This window comes from Corvus hawaiiensis, chromosome 3 (genome assembly GCF_020740725.1).
Source record: "Corvus hawaiiensis isolate bCorHaw1 chromosome 3, bCorHaw1.pri.cur, whole genome shotgun sequence".
Lineage (NCBI taxonomy): Eukaryota > Metazoa > Chordata > Aves > Passeriformes > Corvidae > Corvus > Corvus hawaiiensis.
The window spans coordinates 50299424-50320351 of NC_063215.1; the positions used below are offsets into that span (position 1 = coordinate 50299424).

The window sequence follows — 20928 nt, forward strand, 5'->3', positions numbered from 1 at the left end:
CTGCCCCTCACACAGCTCAGCAGGGCGCAGCTCACTTGCAGCTCCTGCTCCTTTCAGCCTAAGGTGGCTGCCGAGGCCACACTTGGTAGAGGGAGCTTGAAACAGCTGATTGCAGTTTGCAGCATGTGGACTACACACACGCGTCTGCAAAGGGTCTCTGCCAGATTCCTTCACAGCAGCAAGCACAGAGCATGCTGTCAAGGGTGCTTCAGAGAGAAATGCAGTTTTGGGGCACTGATTCATCGTTTCAAGGACCCTTTTTCTCTCTCCTTTGAATATAGAAGAAATTAAGGAGACAAAGAAGTCAATTTAGCTGTACATAGACTTTCTACTGCATAAATGTTGGTTTAGGAATATATTCATTATTCAGGTGGGATTTCTTCAGAATTACTGGTGTCAATTCAGTGGGGTTCTGCAATATCCTGTTGACTTCCACCCAAGGGCAGAGGTCAGCAGAGAGCAGCTTGGACCAGTTGGTGTAATTTGAAATTCTGAAAACTTTCCTATTTCCCTGCTGTCAATTTTTTTTTCCTAGCAATTTGTCTCCTGTGAAATGCACACATCTGTGCTTTTTAAGATTATATCTTTTATCAGCAGTTTTGGGTGGGGTTTTTTTTGATTGGGAAAACTCAACTTTTATTAACAACATTTTTAATGTTATAAATCTGAAAAATCATGTTAGAAATATTACTTGAACATGAAGATCACAAGTTTGACTCAGAGATCTTTCCAAATAACAGCATTAGTATTCTTATTACATAAAACCCACTCTGTGGGGTTTGTTAACCTCATACTGCAACAGTGTTAAACACAGCTCCTAGCTAGATGAGAGACGCACGGGTTGATGGAGGTTTGATAATCATAAATAACATCTTGTTGAGGCCATGAGCCAGTAGCTAGCACAAGTCTCAAAACAAGCATGGATGGAGGACAGCAGGAAACTGCCTGGGAATCTCCCAGGTCCTTCCATGCCAGCCATTTAACCTCTTCTTCTTTCAGAGTGGATGACTACTTTCCAAAATCACATGGATGCTCTGACAACTAATTAATTATGGCCGTATTATGCTTTACAAATTTAATTAGTATAAAGAGGGTTAGTAGAGAGAAACACTGCACAGAAAATTAAGTTGAACATAGACACAGTGCTGGAAAGATGCTGTAGTGAGATAGAAAGAGGAGAAAAACAATAAATAAGGAAAGGGCTTTTGAATAATGAGTACATAAGAGGTGTGTATGAAAGAAACAAGCAGTGTTCTGCCTTCCAAAGGCAGAGAGGGAAAGGAAATTAAAAATTAGAAGCAAGACAAGCAAACGAGATTAATAGATTTGAAATATAAAGCAAAGAAAACAATATGAAAAAGACGTAATAAAAGCCACCCAGACCTTAAAGTCATGAACATTTCTGATATTAGAGGAAAATGGCAGCACACTTATACTGACCTCACACTGTGTTAACACAATACAGCTCTTAATTCCTGAATTATGCTGTTAAATAATTAACTGATGAATCATAAGTAAATAATTAAAACTTGGTTCTGTAAACCTCACAAATGAGAATATAAAACTGTCACAGTGATACCAGATTTTAACAGAACCAATATTGTAGTTAGGGAAAGGACAAAAAAAATTTAACATCTCTAGTTATAAAGACTGCTAGAAGAAGCACCTGGGCTCCATTTCTCCATGGAACACAATAAAATGGATTATTACTTAAGTCTCCTGTATTAGAGCTGAATCTGGAGAAGGTAGAAGAAGAGATTGCTAGTTACTCTGTCAAATACATAGACCTGCCCTGTTGGAGTGGGTTCATGATCTGGAGGAGCAGGATTGAAAAGGCTGTCACTCTAAAACACTGAGACAGTCTTGAGTTCATGTTAAAATATCTTTTCCTCCAATATCTCTACAATTAAGAGCCATAAAATAAATCCTTACAGTTCAATGGACAATAACTCATAGGTTCTGTAGCACTATTTGATGATCTTAAGAACAAACAGCTTCAAAAATCTAATAATAATTTTGTTTATTCTTGTAAAAGAAATACAGTAGACAAAGTATAAAAAGATCAGCTTGTGCATCCACAAAGCAAAATAATTCCTTTTCTCCCATGAATATCTGTTTATTTTCAGATATAGCAAAAGCACATGTACTTCAAGTCTAAGCAAGGCAATTAATTTGGACTCTGCCAAATCAGAGTCATCACAGTCACGGGATTACTTTTATTATTTTTTACAATGAGAGGACTCAGGGAGCACAGATCCTGCTGTGTAGAGCCATCACATTCCTTCATGAGAACAAATTGATAGGAATGAAAAATCTAAGTAACAGCAAGTAATTATTCCAATAAAGAAATGACAAAAAGCTACAATAGTTGTTTAGCTAGACTCGTTTAATTTGTTTATTCTTCCAATCTGTCATTTTAAAATAAATAGAAGACACATTTTTTTTTTTAGAAACACCCACTTCTCCGGCTTCCTGTTGCTTTGTTTTGCAAAACACTTGCCAGCAGCAAAACTTTTAAGAGTCTTTTAAGATCAGAGAAGGGATTAAATGTACCAGGATTTCTCAGCACCCCCAAATAACCTACACACCTGGGGTTAGGCTGATTCCACAGCCCCCTATTAGCCATGTTGGCTAGGACATGTCCTTCGGGAATTTCCTGAGGGTTCATTTCCCATGGCCTGGGCCTAGGCATTGGAATAGGATTCGATGTCAAAGTAGCTCTCCAGCTGCTTGCTGAGGGCATCGAAGGTGGGCCGCCCACCGGCCTCTGCGCTCCAGCAGCGCAGCATCATCTCGTAGAGCTGCACTGGGCACCTCTCCGGCTGAGGAAGTCTGTACCCGTTGTCCAGCAGCTGGATCACCAGGTGTCCTGGCATACCTGCAACCCGAAATGAGTTCATCAGGCTACTCAGGGCTTACTTAGGGATGCCATTAGTTCCTCTCTCTCTTCATCATAGAATCACAGTAGAATGGTTTGGATTGGAAAGGACCTTAAAGATCACCAAGTTCCAAAACCCCTGCCATGGGCAGGGACACCTTCCACTAGACCAGGTTGCTCAAATCCCCTTCCATCCTGACCTTGAAAAATTCCAGGGGCAGGGACTCATCTCTTCTGTTTATCAGCAATTAAAAACCACCTTCAACATTTCCCAACCACCTCACCCTAACTGCGCCACCTGCAAAGCATCACAAATAGGTTTGTCTGGGTGCGAGGCTTTTCCTCCACTATTTGGGTTTGCCAAAATTTTTCTGTCATCTATTTAGCTAAAATAGTTCCTAAATCCTTCTAGTCTCAGTGACTGCAAAATCTCCCAAGAAAACCTGTCCTGCTGCTGAATTTTCCTCACATTCAGGAGCTTTCCCTAAAGTCAACCCTAACTTTCCTCAAGGACATCTGGGTAATGGCATCCTGCCTGCTACATCGCCACCAGTCATGGAGAAGCAACCATTCCCCTATCTTTGCTACACCTTTATATACTCTTGCAGAGTATACTATTGTCCTGTTCCCTTCCAATTTTTCACTCGTTAAGTTAAATTTTGAGTTGTGTTAACTTCTTTTCCTTAGATCTCTGAATGGTGTTTCCTCTGCACATTACCCACTGCCACCACAAATCAACACAACCTCTTCTCCTAGCTGATTACTGAGAACAAACTCCTGGAAGTAATACCAAGTAAGCAAATAACCATGGCAAAAGGACATTTTCTACTTTCAAGATACCGATAAACTTTGCAAAGGGGTAATACGGAATAGATTTTCAGACAATATCCAGAGCCACAGTGTTACATATTTTTTTGTACTAAAATGATTTATTTATGTATGTGTGTCCACATGCACACACCTATAGTTTATATAAGACTTCAGGATATTTTGCTTTCTTTTTTTTTCTTCAGAACAGTTTTGCAGGGGATGAGGATGGGAATCAAAAAGCAAAATCAATTTTTCCTTTTACAGAAAATATCAGTTTGGGACCCTGTGAAATGTAGTTTATGGTGAACACACCACCCCTCAGGCCTGTATAGATGCAACATAACTTTTTCTTTGCTTTAGTCCTTCCCTTGAGTTCTACTCACCAGCACAAAATGAGTCACAGTCAATCATCTCACTGATACCTTGTGTTATTGGAGCCACAGTTCTTTGAGCATTTCTCACAGTACTAGAAATAGTAGCTGCTCTCAGACTTCTATATCTACTTTGAGGCTGGTGACATTTCATTTTTTAATTATTTAAAATCCTTTCCTTTATGAAGACTTTTCACTGCAATAGTCAAATATGAGGGAAGGGGGTAAAAATACCCTGATTTAATTTTCAGACACCTTCTTCCTGAAGTGCCTGTACAGCGCTTCATACAATTTATTCTTCCATCGGACATACTAAAAAAAAAAGTAAAAAAGGAAAGGTTGGGCAATAAAAACCCCTTCCTTTCTTTCTTCCCTTTTTTCATATTCCAAGAATTGGCATCTTTGATCTGATGCTGGAAGAAAATAGCCATCTGGCTTAGATGCCTGTGCAGTGCAGGTTGACTCCAGCAAGAGAAAGCTTAAATGTGTGCTAATCACAGCCTTTGCAAAGCTTCCAGGGAGCCTGGGGAAGCCAGAAGATCTGACCCACTAAATTCACCTCATTTGTACAGCCTTCTTTCTCTCTTTAAAGTTTTAACCTTTTAAAATGCCTGTAGTACAGGCATTCAACCTTCTTTTTTTTGTGTCATTCTGAAAGAAAGAAAAAATTAGATATCATTCTTTAGGTAAAAGTACTTACCAGCATAAGGCATCTTCCCATAGGTGATTATTTCAAACAGAAGTATCCCAAATGACCAGACATCTGATTTAATGCTGAATCTGTTGTAGCGGATTGCCTCCGGGGCTGTCCATTTCACTGGGAGTTTTGTTTCAGTCCTAGCTTCATATACGTTTTCATTTTCTACCTGTCATGGGTAAAACGAAGCAAGCCTGGTTTCAGATCTGCTTCAGCAAAGCACTTAAGCATCTGACTAAGCTCAGTACGTGCTTTATCTTATCATCTTTTATCCAAACTCGTGTCTTTCATGGCATTAAAGTACCCATTATCTGAAGTCTATCATTGGATTCGGCTTCACAGTTGAGAAATGCCGAGGCTTCATCAGAGGCTTTTCTAACACATTTATCATTTCAAGCAAGCACACAGCATTGGAGTGTCTCCTGATTAATTATGACTTGTTACTGTGAATTCTGGACTGGGCATGCAAGATTTCAGAAGTCTGTCAGGAGTGGCAGTGTAAGCATCCTGCTGACACTAGAGACCAAATGTCTCCACATCTGGTCTTTAGTAAACAGAGAAGGCAGGAGCAAGAGCTAATGAATTTCAGAACCTTTCTTCTGTGATTTATTGTGGTGCTGAAGGGCCATTGACTTTGATAACAGTCACTTAAGCAGTTTTTTTGGGGACAAAAGAATAAACTCTGGCTGATTCAAATTAACATATTAGCTCTCAGTGAGTCAAATTAATTAATGTAAAGTGTAGGTGAAAGACACATAGAAAAACTGTTGACTTGCAAATTTGTAGAATCATGTCCTTAAAGGTTTATAGCACAGACATCTAAATTTTGTGAACATTTATTCCCTCTTTAATTCCTACATGTAATTTAGTGTACACAAGTCACACCCAAGCCTTGGTGAAGTTTTTCACATGTAAATCCAGGCATACATGTACCAGATTTTGCTTTTTTGATTGTTTAAATACAAAATGTATGTTTCCCAGCTGCAATGCTCTGTAGTTTTGAAAATACTGGTTGTTACTGATTTGTATCTCTATACTGATACTGATACACTCATCTTTAGAAACAAGAAATTATTTCATTATATAAATAACACATGTGAAAATACAGATTTTATTTCTCACACTTAATCCTTTGTATGTGACCATGTTAGTGTTTTCACTTAGGAGACAAAATATTCCTAAGAAAGTCTGCCTAAATGACTCTATGACTGAGTATTTTAGTAAAGTTCAGTTTTAACAAGAAATGTCAACAGCTGTAAATTATTACCCTCTCTAGTGAGGACAAAAGAGAAATATCCATTATGAGCATTGTTCATTTAAAAATGTATATTTTTTTATATTAAAAACTTGCAATATGAACTAATGCATACATAGAAGAATCAAGCTAAACTGAAAAGAATTTTCAAAATCCCTTGATGCCGTTTTTAAGCCATTATTCTATACTTCAGTATGTAATAAATCTAGTTCTGTTATGAACTTCAATTTCTGCTGCTTGAATGAAAAAACCAAATGAGAAGCAGAGAACTTTTTTCTCCGTTTTTCCTTCTCAGTGCAAGAACATAAATAAATAATAAAAGCCAAACAAACACAGACTCACAAATTACGGATTTCATATTGAAATCCATAAAATATGGCAAATTAAATCTTTCCAACACTGATAAAATCATTTTCAGAGGTAGGAAATCTCATTTCTAAACCATGACTCTTTCATAGGGAGATTTTGGTCAATGATACTTGGCATTCTCTGCCTTCAAGGACTAGAGAAAAGAAAACAAAACAGTGCAGTGGTGAAGAATTTGTGACCGCATCAGATATAAAAGTTCTGAGAGCTCACTTTATGAACTTTGCTGTTAGCTGTGGAGAGGAATAAGGTCATTTTATGATTACTGCCTGTGCTCACAACCATCATGGAGGCAGTGGGGAAGGGAACAAGGGGAGAATAGGTGTCAAGACATTTTTATATGCCTTCCCTTACAGGCCCAGGTGTATAATCTTTCCATCATTCCTCTCCATGTTGCAGATGCTGTGGATAAAGCTTGTCCAACAAAGGGTATTGCTTGCCAGGCTCCTTCCTGGGTGGCTGGGTGGGAAGCAGACACCAGGATTCTTCAGATTGACACAAAGGCACAGGACAAATTCTAACCTTATATGGGATAATGCAGGTAGAAGATACAAATGAACATTTTATAGGTCCTTTTCTCCCTGGGTTTGCCTTTTTCTGAATCCAGCAATTCAGGGCTACAATTCATTCTTTAGTTGGCCTCTTCCACCTTGTTCTCCAGAGTTAAAAGCAGAGACAATTAACCCTCTCACAACCTACCTTGAAAACTCTTGCGAGTCCAAAGTCTGCCACTTTGTAAACATTGTGTTCACCAACAAGAACATTCCTGGCTGCCAGATCCCGGTGGATATAGTTCTGAGATTCAAGGTATGCCATCCCAGAAGCCACCTGAGCAGCCATGTCTACTTGATGTTTCAGGGAGATTTGAGAGCCTCCATCCTCTGTTTAAAAAGGAGATGACAAGAACAACATAAGAACAAGAACAATGTGCAGATTTCAGACATAAATAACTGAAAATCTGACTAGTTCAAACAGCCAACATGAACAAACCAAACCATGTAATACAATAAAGTAACAGCCCAGCCAAATAACAGGGATTAGTGAATGACATTACTTATTTCACAATAACTGAGTAACAATGCCTGTCCCATCTTCTCTAAAACAGTAGATACTAAATGCAGGAGTTGATCTAGGCCAGGAAGGAGCTGCTGACACAGTCCAAAGAGAAAATCTTTTATCTTCTGACAGTAACATAGTATGTACCTTTCTGACAGGTTCATAAAGCTGTTCCAAACTGTGAGCAAGAGCTAATGCCAGTACCCAGTGGCTGTAGCCAGAGCTGACTAAAGATGGAAAAGCACAGAATTATCCTTGTTCCCTGTTCTCTGATGATTCTTATTAGGAAAAACTACCATCTGCTATCAAGTGTAACTCTCATTTTCACTTTCCACTCCACTTGACTGCTTCATGCTGTTATCTCTGTGGTTGCTACTCAACAGTAGGACTCCTTGAGATGCTTTCAAACTGCCTGCTTCTCCAGTAGAACTTTTTAAAGCAATGTGCATGTCATTCCCACCACACTAAGATAAGGAAATCCCAGAAACTGAGATTTGGCAGTCATAGATCATTGTTCAAACAATGCAGTAGAAGAACTTTGAGCTGAGCAACTTGCCTCCACAAATGAAGGAAAGAGTCTTAGGTCATGAAAAACTGCAGCCAAAAATTGTAAGACAGGCAACCAAAAAAAAATTCAGTATAACAGAGTACAAATTCAGGGCCTTTGTGGGATTTAAACTGTGAGGTAATCGATGATAAACCAAATCACTGTTATGTTCGAGGACCACTGTCACCCGATCCCAAATGCTGCAGCACTCAAGCCTGAGTTCCTACCCCTGTAGCCTCTAACACTCAAAACAGTTTCAACTTTTTGTTTCAGAACCTTAATATCAAAAAGCTGAATCATTGCTGCTAGGCTTATTGGCAGTTCTTCTTTCTCATCAGGTTGGTGACTTTTACTTACTGCCTCAGAAACAAAACTGTTGTAGCTGGCAGCTTTCTGTTGTTTATTTTTAATTGATTTGCAGTAATAGTGTGTCTTAGCATTGTTTTGCATAGCTTCCTCCAGTTCTGGCACTTTATCTGATGTAACCTTGCAATCCCACCTTACGAAGAGTGTGAGATGCCACTGTTTACTAATCAATTCTGCAATCTCCAGGCCTTGAATTTCCTGCTCATCTGAATGTTCTGACACAATTAGGCCAAAAAAAAAAAAAAAATTAAATTATTAAACTTGCCCTGTATGTGTCTTGCCCTACTTTCTTTTTGAGGCTAAACTCATTGTCATGATAATTCAGCACTGAGATTATTTACTTCTATTGTTGACTCAGAATGTTTTTTCCTCTCCTACAGATACGTTTCAGAGGTGCCTGAACTTTTAAGAGAGGGACAAAAATCGGGCTTTGTGAAAATCCATCCAGTCCCCAGAATAATACCACACTCTGAAGATTTTCAGTTCTGATAACTGACAAGCATCAACATTTATTATTCATCTTGCCAGACAAAGATAGAAGTCCACAAATGACACTCATGTTGTATTTAATTGGAAAATAACTAAGTGTGTACAAGCAGCTTGCATTAGTACCTGGGTTTTGGAAGTTAGCCTAGGTGAGTCAGCTTCAAATATTCCCTTTCACGTGACTTCATCTGTGCATGTTGTGAACTGCCTGCTGGTGAGAGCAGACAAGGGTGCTGGCAAACCTGAGCACAGGTTTGTCACTGGTCTGCCAATGCTCCAGGACAGCCTGACTTAAGCTTGCTCCAAGAGACAAAATAAGGCAATGCCACGGGAAGAAGGGCTGGCTCATCAGCCTCGTGTTTAATGAGCTGCTTTCAGTGCAGAATAGGAGTTGGAGCTGCTAAACCCTCCCTGTCTTATTCCCTGCAGGACTCTCAGGGGCACCGTGCTAAAGGACAAGGATGAGATCCACCTCTAACAGTGGAGTGGCAGCTGAAAAACCATTTCTTTCACTGAAGCCTGTTTGGAATACCAGACTGGGCTGACCTACTGCCCTTAGCCTGTGGGCTGAGGTAGGGGAAGAGGCCACTGCTGCCCTGGCTGCCGCAGTATATCTTGGATGATCTCTCTCTGTAAGATGGTTCTGCACTGCAGCTGTTCTGGAGCTAAAGAAGGGAAAGCTTTAAGGAGGAGCCTCAGCTGACCAGGAGCTACAACCTGTGCACAAATGCAGAGGATGAAATCACGGGTCTCTTTGGGATCTGAAGTGTAAATCATGTATGTCTGTCTCATAAAGATTTCTGAGTACACCTCCAAAACGCCAGGCTGGAGCAAAAAACTCCAGACAAAGCACACAAGTTCAAGCACAGCTTCTCTGGACAAGCTGTCCCAGTGCCTCACCACCCCCACAGTGAAGAATTTCTAAGAATTACCTAATGTAAACCTACCATCTTTCAGTTTAAAGTCATTCCCCCTTATCCTATCACTACCTGGTCTTGTAAAAATTCCCTCTCCACCTCTTTTGTAGGCTCCCTTTAGGTACTGGAAGGCTGCTAGAAGCATATATATATACTACTTCCCATGGATTATTGTTTAACTGATAAAGAAAGCATAGCACTTCCATGTCCTTTTTTACTAATATTTTTTGACAAAAGCCTCAACATCATATAAAAAATGTATTAGAGGAAATATTAAAGAAGTCTTGGGGTCTGTACCCTGTTCTAAGCAATCAACCACAATGTCTCATACAGAAAAGACAGGAAAATATTCTCATTGACAGATAACTGACAATAAAAAAGTGAAAAATAAATAAGTGGCACTTTCTCCAGTGAGGGCATTGCCTCCATAATAATTCACCAAACTTCAAGACTGCATTCCTGCCAGAACAAACCCCAGGTCAATCAGAATTGATAAAAGCACTCATGCATTTATGACAATTTCATTCACTTCCAATAACAAAGAAAACTTTTCAGGTGCGTTTTCCTTGTACTGGTGGCAGGTCAATAACTCTGCATAGCAGTGTTTATCATGAACTCTCCCAAAGTACGTTTACAGTGTGCACAGGGAATTCCCATGTCTGTCATTATTAAGTAGCTGTCATTATGGGAAAACGTGATAGTAACTGTGAATAAAATATTTTAAAGCTGGAAAAGCATACCATGCATTTCTTGGAGGGGAATAGGAACAAAGAATATCTCTGGACTTTCTTCTGCTCTAGTTTGCCATACTTACCCATAGTGCACACAGAGGCAGAAGCCTGGAAATATTTTCATGTTCCCTGCAGAGGCTGAGTCTCAAGAAAACTTATCAGTAGCTGTGCACTCCAGCTGATACAGATCACTTCCAGTCACAGAGCTCTATACAAGCTTCAAATCTCTTTCCTTATTACTCTCACTGATAGCAAAGACTTTTCTCTGGCCACAATACCTATCAAATCCCTTGGATCTCTGCCTCCACCTCTTACTTCTGTGCACCTCCCTGTGCATTGGCCATCAGACAAGGAGGGATACCTCTAGGCTGGGTTTCAACCGGACGTTATTACGGATATCTTGATGGCTGCCTGGAAGCCAACTGACTTTCCACAGTCTCTGATGAAGAGCTACAGGAGTGAACACTTAGCAAGGAGCAGGGTGCTGTGCATATGCTGGCAACAGATCCACACACAGGCTGCAGCACTTATGTGCCCTGAACATGTTTAATCTATGCACACTAACAGGCCAGTTTTCACCTCTGCAATAGCTGTGACTCATCCTGGCTTTCTCAAAGCTATTTCTCCAGTGCAATAAATGTTTCCATGCACAGCAATCATTTCCTGATGTGCCAGGCTCTTTCAATCAGATAAGTTGCAATCTGTACACAAAGGCACCAAAGATGAGAATTTACAGGAAATTTGTGCCTTGCTACCTCTGGCCAGTAAATGCCTACAAAACTGTAGATGATCTGGCCCAAGGTCATGGCAAACCCACTCTGGGCAGTTTCTGGTACAGCTGTGCCTGTGTCAGATATTTCTTTAGCTGTAATTGTGTGTGGACAGACCCCAATCTAAAAATGGTTCCACAGAGAAGACAGGGGAAGACTTGTCATGGTAAATGATGTCTGTGGTACTACACAGGGCTTTGCTTTATGGGCTGGAAACAGAGAAGAAATTCAGCATGACAATTGCAGCAAACATTTTGTCTTCAAGAGATCCTTACAACTTTGAAGACATTTAGCATCTCACAGACATCTGCTAAACTGAAAATGGGTAACAACACTAGAATCAAGCATTTCCCAAGAACAGGAGTGAACTTAAAGAGTGCAGTCATTATGCTAGTCTGTTCCAGGCTGTACAATTTTATTTTTAATTATTATTTGCCTTCAAAAGAGCACTTTGAAGTGCTGCTGAGATAAAAGCCCTGATGGGATAGGCAAGGGACAAATTTGTAGGGAAAAGATATCCCTGACTAGTGATAGTTTTCAAAGCTGTTAAGTACAATTTTGTGGAAGTGCCTCTATTTCATGTCAAATATGATGACCTATCCTTCTGGATACTTATATTTTTATTCCTTTGTGTATGTTCCCATCTACTCATAGAACTGTGTGATAAAATATGGGCCATTATAAGGCAAGAATCAGACTGTGAATGTGTTTCTTTCCTACTTCTCAAATATTTTGGCATGTCAAAAATTCATAAACCTTTCTTTCTGCTTTTCTCACCCTCACACACGAAAAATAATGCAGCTTTTATATTAAACCAGGGTGCTGTATTTCTGTCTTTTATGTTAGTGTATTTACTAAACTGCAGCACTCTTAAAATGAGTTTAGAGTCATTTGCTTACTTTGAAGGTATTCTAGAAGACTTCCATATCTCATCAGTTCAGTAATAATATAAATTGGGTCCTCCAAAGTGCAGACAGCATAAAGCTGTATAAGCTTTGGATGTCTCAAGTTCTTCATTATTTGTGCTTCTCTCAGAAAGTCTTTTGGATCCATTGAACCTGAAAAAACAACATATAACAAAACATAAGCTGAGGTTATTAAAGGCCTTCCTACCAGCCTAGCAGTCTTAAGGGAGTAACTGAGATTGTTTTCTGTCTTTGAAAGTACATTAGCATCTCAAATCTTCACAGTTCCATGGAAAACAGACAGTGCAGCTGAAACAAACAGTTAATGAGTGAAACATGCCAGTTGCATAGGGACAGAGAACATATGTGTCCCAGCCACCAGAAATCTAAAGGCTAAAATCCCCAGGCCTCCCCCAAACAGGAAAAAAAGTGAGGCTAGAATGTTAAGGGATACATTTTAAACAAACAACTGGTTAACAAAAGGATCTGAAACTGAGGTGAGACTGTCTAGGTAATGAGCATAAAATTTCTGAGAGAAAACTAGTGCTGCAATCAAAATTTGTTGCACTATATTTTCGGCTTCGCCAATCAAAGCCTGAAAGCACTGAAATCAGTTTAGCATATGCAGAGAAGATGTGTGCATTTTATAGATACAAAAACAAATAGCTATTTATAATGATCATGTGATAGCAACCTTATTAGAAATACCAATGTATGCATAGATGTAACATTAATTTTACAATCTCTTAAATACCAAAGTGTCTAACAGCAAATGATGCCAACTTTGTAAGTGTTACATGAAGTCATGACATCTCTAATTCTATTCATATACATAGTGAACCAATGCAGAAACTATGTCAAAGAAGCAATCAGGAACGGCACAGGAAGGTAAAGTCATGGCAAATTTAGGATTAAAGCTCATATGACCAGAATCGGGGATTGATTAGGAAAACATGCACAAATAAAAAAGCAAAGCTTTTTATATGAATGATTCAGTAGTGACCAGATATTGTCAGATGTTTGAGGAAGTTGGGAAATAATATCTGTTTCAAAATGCTTGTACAAACAAATGTGAAATTATTCAGCTACTCAAATGTCTCGTTCCTCCCAAATCAAAACACTTTAATTAAAAAATATTACAGTGAAGACTGGGGAGGAAAAAATCTAGTTATCCAAGTTATTTTGCTCCATGTCATGTTTAAAAACGAACTCAACTTCCTCAGTAAGCAGACTGAGAAATTAGAGAAGCCAAGGCTGCAAGAATAAGAGTCTTTTTTAATATTAGGTAACCTAAAAGGTTTATTTGGGAGTTTGACTGTTCCAAACACAGATGTTTAAATTAAGTAATTCTTGAAGGATGTTAAATAGCTCAGCAATAAAATTCCAAAAGAAAATCTGTTCTACAAAACGAACTAGAAAATCAGCCTACCCACCCAAATCCTACCTTGAATGCCACCTCCTGAAAAATGCTCCAAGCTATTTCCCAAAACATATTAATGATGTGTGATTTCATATCCTCACATCAATACAAGAGGAATGACTCAGAAATGCTCCTGACACAGATTTTATGAAAAAAGAGCCACTTGACATTGCTACTTGGGAGACCAAAGATTACATTGCAAGGAACAGGTACTCCTCTCTTCTGTGTCCCCATACTTCCCTTGGCAATCCCATATTGCCCAATTTGGCAACACTTTATAGGATGTCATTAGGAGTAATGGTCAAAGTTAACGGATTTCCATGCCATCAATAAGTGGCAAGCAGCCAATAATACAACTCCTCAACAGGTACAAGCTATTCTCATTTTCTCATTTCCCTCACTCTCAGAAGGAAGAGGGGGCCTTCACGAAGAGTAAATGATCATCCTTGATCTGGATAAAGCAGAGATTATGGCAGAGAGAAAACACCAAATATCTGTAATGCTTACTCTATGTCCTTTTCCTGTTTACAATAGCACAATCTTTACAGATTTACTTGAACTTTTCACCAACTCCAGATTAAAAAAGAATTTTTAAAAGTCTTGGGTTGTCTTTATAAGGTTTACACTCACTTTAATATTGTGAATATATTAATAAAATTGTGCCCCATTTGCTTACTTGTTTCAAGATATAAGCATTGTGATAAAAATCAGCCTAAAATCTACAGAGAGGCTGCATGGTGTGAAGCATTCTGCCTCCAAAAGCAAAAACATGAGTGTGGCTAATGATTTAGCATCAGCGCCAAAATTTGACAAGTTGATCCTAAAAAGGATAAAGTACTTGGTCCCTTAGGGTCTACCAAATCATGGACCCTCTATGGATCATTATACAGGGTTTCTTCACACCATAGCATATGACAGTCTGATTTGTTCCCACCATCAAAGTTTGCCTACAAGGAATTTCTCAGTTTAATCATGCTATAAACTTCTTCCAACAAACTGAAACCAAGCAACATGTTTTTCACATATGATAACTCTCAACAAATTGATCAGGAGGGAAGTATTCCATTAGCTGAATAGCTGCAAATCCTTTTCTACACTGTAATAGAAAATAACAGTGATAATAATGATAACAAACCAGAAAAAGATCAATAAATATTTCCTGAATATTTTGAAGAACACATGTAACCTTCAGTTTTAGTTAGTTTATATCTTTAAATAGTACAAGTAGCAGACAGTGCCCCAACCCCCCAGAGCCCTGTAGATCTTATATTGTACTTAATAAGAAGATTGGATGCCAACTGAAAAAAAAAAATAAATGTGTCTTTATGAGCGTTCTGCCTAAGATTAGGTTTTAGCAACTGAATAAGCAAATTAAAAACTGCCTCTAAAAGCAACCAAACACACTTGTTACAAATTAGTTGGATACAGCCTGTCACAATAGTGGCAAAGAATTTACAGTGCATCCTTTTGAGGAAGGAAACACATACCACATGGAGTTTCAAATAGCTGAGGGGGTTCTAGCTTGTAGTTGAATATGTGTGTTTTTAATGAAACGTACATTTTCAGCTGTAAGCGGTAAACACAGGATAAAGAGCAGGTTACTGAAAGAAACCACTTGGTCATAAAACCAGTTATTTTCCAGATTCCACTGGCCTACATGTAAATGGCCCTTAAATACTAGGTAATCTCCTCACAAGACCCTTTGTTTGCAACTTTCAATAAACCTCCTGAAATTGCTTCAAAGTAACCTTGTACTTCAGCGCAACCTAATTTTCTAAAGAAGCTTATACAAGATTAATTTACATGGAGACTACATTAAGCATATAACTATGATCTGCTGGAGAAGTTTATGAGTAATAAAGAAATAACATTTAAAAAACCAAGTATTTGGCAACACAAGAGACTAAGAAAACCTATTCACATTAACAGATGAATAATATATGTATCTGGATGTTCTCAAGCAACTTTGTCACCATACAGAAGTAGACTTACAAGCTAGTATAAGGTCACATACTGAATTAAATGGAATAAAAGAATCTCTTTTTTTCAGGGAAACTGGGGGACTTCCCTGAGTGCAAAGCTTTTTACACTGCACATGGATTAAAGAGATGGTATATTGAAAAACTGAAAATATTATTAAAAACTCCACTGACAGTACCAATCCAGACACTGTTTTGGGAAAGTCTCCTGAAAAAAAAATCATGCTTGGGCAGCTTTTGTGCAGAGAGAAGCTTGGGAGAAGCTTTACAACGTGATAATGACAAATGTATCCGTCAACTTCAGTAGGCATAAGGAACTTTATAAGATACAATTAATTGGTGATGATAGATGTCTGCTTCACATGCTGACAGCTGAAGAAGCAAGCTAGCCCAGACAACAGGTTCTAGAAAATCCATCACACTCAACATAGGACAAAGTGCAAATCCCTGCTGCAGTGATTTCCACTTAAATAGAAAAAACAATGTCTCAGTGAGGAAATAAAAATAGAAATGTAAAATGACATGTTCAGGGACCTGCATCAAGACAGTGCTGTGCAGAGCCAAAACCAGAAATAACAGCTGCTGGTTTCTAGACTATTTTTCTATCCACTGATCCCTATACCTCTTTGAAAACTGTGGGTCAAGAGCTCAAACTTCAGAGATGTTCCTTAAGGAAAAGATATTCTTATGTTTTGTTTTATCATTCACACATTCATGATATGGTTTGGGCTGGTAAAATGTCATAGATGTCTCCAAAGCAGAGACAAGTGAACCAGTGAACAAATAAGAGAATTATCTGAACGAAGGCATCACATAACTACTGCTTCTTGTTTATAGTCACACTGATCAACAGATTGTAAAGGGAATAAGGAGAGGTAATGGGCAAGATATTGACAGAATGATATTTGAGAGCAAAGAGTGGAATGATCACAGGGAATTTCAGTTGTTGTAATTGTGTTGAAGGGACAAGGGGTGGATTGTGTGCAAATTGTTGACTTTGGTATTGTGATTGTGGTATTTTGCTTTTGGTGCCGAGAATTCTTTTTCTTGATAGTGAAGTTTATGAAGTTTGTGTGACGAATATGGACTTTAATGATAGCTCTTACATATGTGATACAGAGAGCTGAGGTGCAGAATGTATTTGGTTTAAGTGGAAAGCTTTTGGTAATGGGGAGCTGCAGGGTAGTTTCTGTGAGAAGCTGCTAGAAACTTCCCCCATGTCCGACAGAGCCAATGCCAGTCAGCTTCTGGATGGACCCGCTGCTGGCCAAGGCCAAACTCATCAGTGATGGTGGCAGCACCTCTGGGAAAACAGATTTAAAAAGGGGGAAAAGAAAACCTGTGCAACACAGCAACAGCCAGAGAAGAGAGGAGTGCATATATGTGACCCACACTGGAGCAGTCTGCTCCTGGAGGACTGCATCCCATGGAAGAGACCCACACTGGAGCAGTTTGTGAAGAACTGCAGCCCAGAGGCAGGACTCAAGCTGGGGAAGGTTGTGGAGGACTCTCCTGTGGGAGGGACTCCATGCTGGAGCAGGGGAAGAATGTGAGGAGCCCTTCCTCTGATGCAGAAGGAGCATCAGAGACATGTGATGCATTGACCACAACCCTCATTCCCTGTCACCCTGCACCACAGTGGAGGAGGAGGTAGAGAGTATGAGAGTGAAGTTAAGCCCAAGAAGAAGGTGGTGGGGAGGAAGGTGTTTTAAGATTTTTGGATTCCTGGAATCCAGACTTTACAATCAATGTAAAGAAATGTGCTTTAACAGCATGTTATTTTCTCATTGTAATGGGCATTTTTAATCTCTAATATGTTTTATCTGATATGTGAGTGCTTATTCTTTCCTGCTAATTATTTAAAAATCCTGATACATCTGAGATGCTAGATACCTAAAAAGAGGGGAAATTAGCTAGTATGCTGCACATCAATGTTTTTGAAAGAAGCAGTTGTGAAATTTTCAATTGGTGTAAAATATTTGAAAAATTGGCTCTTGCTCCAAATTGAAATGGAAACAGATTCTGAATACCCTAAATACTCACAAGTCAGGAATCACACATTTGCATCAAGGGAGAACTGGCTTTGGGGAAAACCCATTACTGCCATCTCACCAGAATTCTGGGAGATTAATTTTTTCCTATATATTGGAAGGTCATAGAGTCATAGAATCATAGAAACATTAAGATTGGAAAAGATCTATAAGATCACTGAGTCCAACCATTCACCCAGCGCTGTCATGTTCACCACTAAACCTCAACCCCAAGTGCCACATCCACATGTCTTCTGAGCCCTTCCAGGCATGGTCATTCCATCAGTACCCCAGACAGCCTGTTTCAATGCTTGACAACCCTTTCCATGAAAAAAAAAAAAATCACATTATCCAATCTAAACCTCCCCTGGCACAATTTGAGGCTGTTTCCTCTTCTCCTATTGCTTGTTACTTGGGAGAAGACACCAGTCCTCACCTCACTACAACCTAATTTCTGGCAGCTGTAGAAAGTGATAAGATCTTCCCTGAGCCTCCCCTTTTCCAGACTAAACAACCCCAATTCCCTCAGGCACTCCCCACAGGACTTAACCTCTGGACCCTTAACCAGCTCCATTGCCCTTCTCTGGACTCATTCCAGCACCTCAATGTCCTTCTTGTACTGAGGGGCCCAGAACTGGACACAGGATTTGAGGTGTAGCCTCACCAGCACCAAGAACAAAGGGACAATCATTGCCCTGGTCCCGCTGGCCCCTGTTGCTGATACAGGCCAGGATGCCATTGGCATACTTGGTTTCAAGCCTTTTAGCAGCAACAGCTAGAGATTAGTTTAAATCCAGAAAAAAAACTGTTTGAGAAATGAGAAGGATACTATATAACAAGAAACTACATTTAGCCTTTCTAAAGACAGCTTAAAATTGGTTTAACTCACTCTGTTTGTATCTCCAGAATGGAAAGAAAAACTAATACATACAAATAGGCTTTTTATTTTTTTACAAGAAGACATAGCAAGGGTTAAAGAGAAGACATCAGGCAAATTCAAATGTGAAATTAGGTCCACATTCTTACAGTGCCTTCCACTTAGGACTAGAAGGCTTCACATTATTGTCTAGTCGAGAACAATCTGTGTTTTGATTAAATATAAATACTGATCTCAGCAGAGGGATGATGTGTAATGGCATATAACAGCAAATTATTCAGACTATATATGGTCTAGAACAGATGCGCACTGCAAAAAAATGCTCAACAGAAAAACTCAAAATAACAGAAATCCTTTCTGGCCCTCAGGCCTATAAATCTATGACATGCTGATTGCATCATGCTCTTCTATATTGCTCACCATGTGATTACCCTACTTGATCAACCTGCTCCTGCTTGGTAATAAGATCATTGCTCCATTTCACAATTTTTCTGGTGGTAAAGCCTTTTTAACAGAACCCTTTCCATCTCATCCCCCTATATTTGCCAGATCACTTCAAGTTTAACACACTTCTCCATTGTTCTGATGACTTTCTTGTCCAGAGAGTCTACACTGTAAAACAGCTTAGTGAAATGTCTGTTGTTTAAAATATGCCCTCTCCTGCCACAGTGTAAGACAAGTGATTTAGATCTTTGAGCCAAGCAACAGGAGAGGATCATTTTACAGTGTGTTACACTTGAAGCCTGAAACATTGCTCATGTGAATATTGGAAGCTTCAGTCATCAACACAATGTATTTCTTGATTACTCATTAACTATTATGTTTTCGATTCATTTATCAGCTTTATGTTATGGTGAATGAAATTACCAGCCCTACCCTTTGCGAAATTTTATTAGTACCAAGGTAATCATTTATTACTCAGATTAGGGTGAGGGTATTGTGGTTTGTCTTTAATTAGCAAAGTGTTATTCCTCATGAGTAACAATGAGAACAAGCTATGGAAAACCAATGTGCTGATTACTGTAAGGCCCTCCAAATGGTGAGAAAACCTGTATAGAAGAGGCTAATTCCCTGGAGAAGTAATACTACAAGGTTAAATGCTTACATTTCTGACTGTTTGAACTGTTTTTGCAGAATGAGATAGTTCACAAAGTACAGTGATAAGAGATTCAGCATTAACTACATAATTTATCAAGACAGCTTTGGGAATCAAAGTCTTCATTCTGAGCAGCACTACGTGCAATGCACAGCTTCCTTATCACAGTATTAGGTCACAAACTCTCTGCTATCCAGGCATAGCATCTGGATGGGGCTTCTGTCTGCCCTAACTGCATACAACCCACCATGCAATCAGTGAGACTACTGCTGTTGACCTTAGCATGAGTCAGAATAGAGTGGAAAAAACTGAGATAGAAAAAGTATTGATTAATCGAGCCCCTTTTCCCAGGTGAACTATGATATATAAAAAGAATCACAGTTGAAGGAATTTCTTCCATTATACTGTGATAGTCTCTATGTGATAACAAGTTTGCAGTGGGTCTTGTGTTTATTCCAGTGAGAAAGAGATTGCAAGATGGTTTCTGTTTACTGAGTCACTAGGGACATGCTCCTGTTCACTGAAAAAAGTTCTGTCTTTCATATGAATTACAGAAGGTCTTTAGTCTGAGAAGTTTTTGCATTTTTAGTTAAGCAGAGAAAAAAAAGGTGCTTATTTTCTTTCAATTTGCATGTCCCAAAACACAAACAATATCCTGATACAAGAGGGCCTTAAAACACATGCTTAAATTCCTCCTTGTTCAGGAAACCATTCAAGCAGTGCTCAAGCATATTGATGTTATTCTGAATCAAAGGTCTGAATCTGTTCTGCTTCCTGAATCATGTTCATTAGCGCCCAGCACAAGCTTTTTCAATTAACCACAGCTCATGTTGTTATCTTTTTTTAAAAAACATGTATATCATCCAGGCTACCTCCCTTATCTATGTAGTTCTTGCCATCTGCTGGCAGATATTTTATGTTGTCAATTTAAAATGCACAAATTACTTGAAGTTAATGAAACATAATTAAGAAAAATGCTAAAAGCTGTATTAGACAGTCTTATATTACATGCAAATAGTGGGTATAAATGCTGTGTATCAAAAACTTTGAGAAATTTTATTTAAGAAACACTAGGATTAAAGCACTTCCTCAAGACAAACTTAGCACAGTAAATATTATATATTACCAAAGAAATCACTATACTATATCACCTAATCACTAGAAAAATTCTACAGATGACAGACCAGTAGTAAATCAATTACTTCACCCACAGACTACTCAATCTAAAGTTACTCGGTTCCGTACAAACAAAACTGTACAAAATAGGTACAACCCTTGTTGCAGCTGCCTTTTTATTGAAGACAGATATTGAATTAACTCAGCTCGTCTAGAAACAGAAATCTGTATAAAATTGTAGTTCAAAATACCAAA

General features: G+C 38.9%; 1 protein-coding gene across 1 annotated transcript in view; it reads right to left on the reverse strand.

Moving 5' to 3' along the window:
• Positions 1-2100: 2100 nt before the first annotated feature.
• The window catches only part of FRK (fyn related Src family tyrosine kinase), a 48678-nt gene continuing 29850 nt past the window's right edge, over positions 2101-20928 (reverse strand). Inside the window, exons 5-8 of the mRNA XM_048299830.1 lie at positions 12150-12308; positions 7077-7258; positions 4760-4925; positions 2101-2878 (exon numbers count right to left, since the gene is read on the reverse strand). Of these exons, the coding sequence (XP_048155787.1) occupies positions 2685-2878; positions 4760-4925; positions 7077-7258; positions 12150-12308 (701 nt within the window). The 3' untranslated portion in view covers positions 2101-2684. The remainder of the gene's footprint in view (positions 2879-4759; positions 4926-7076; positions 7259-12149; positions 12309-20928) is intronic.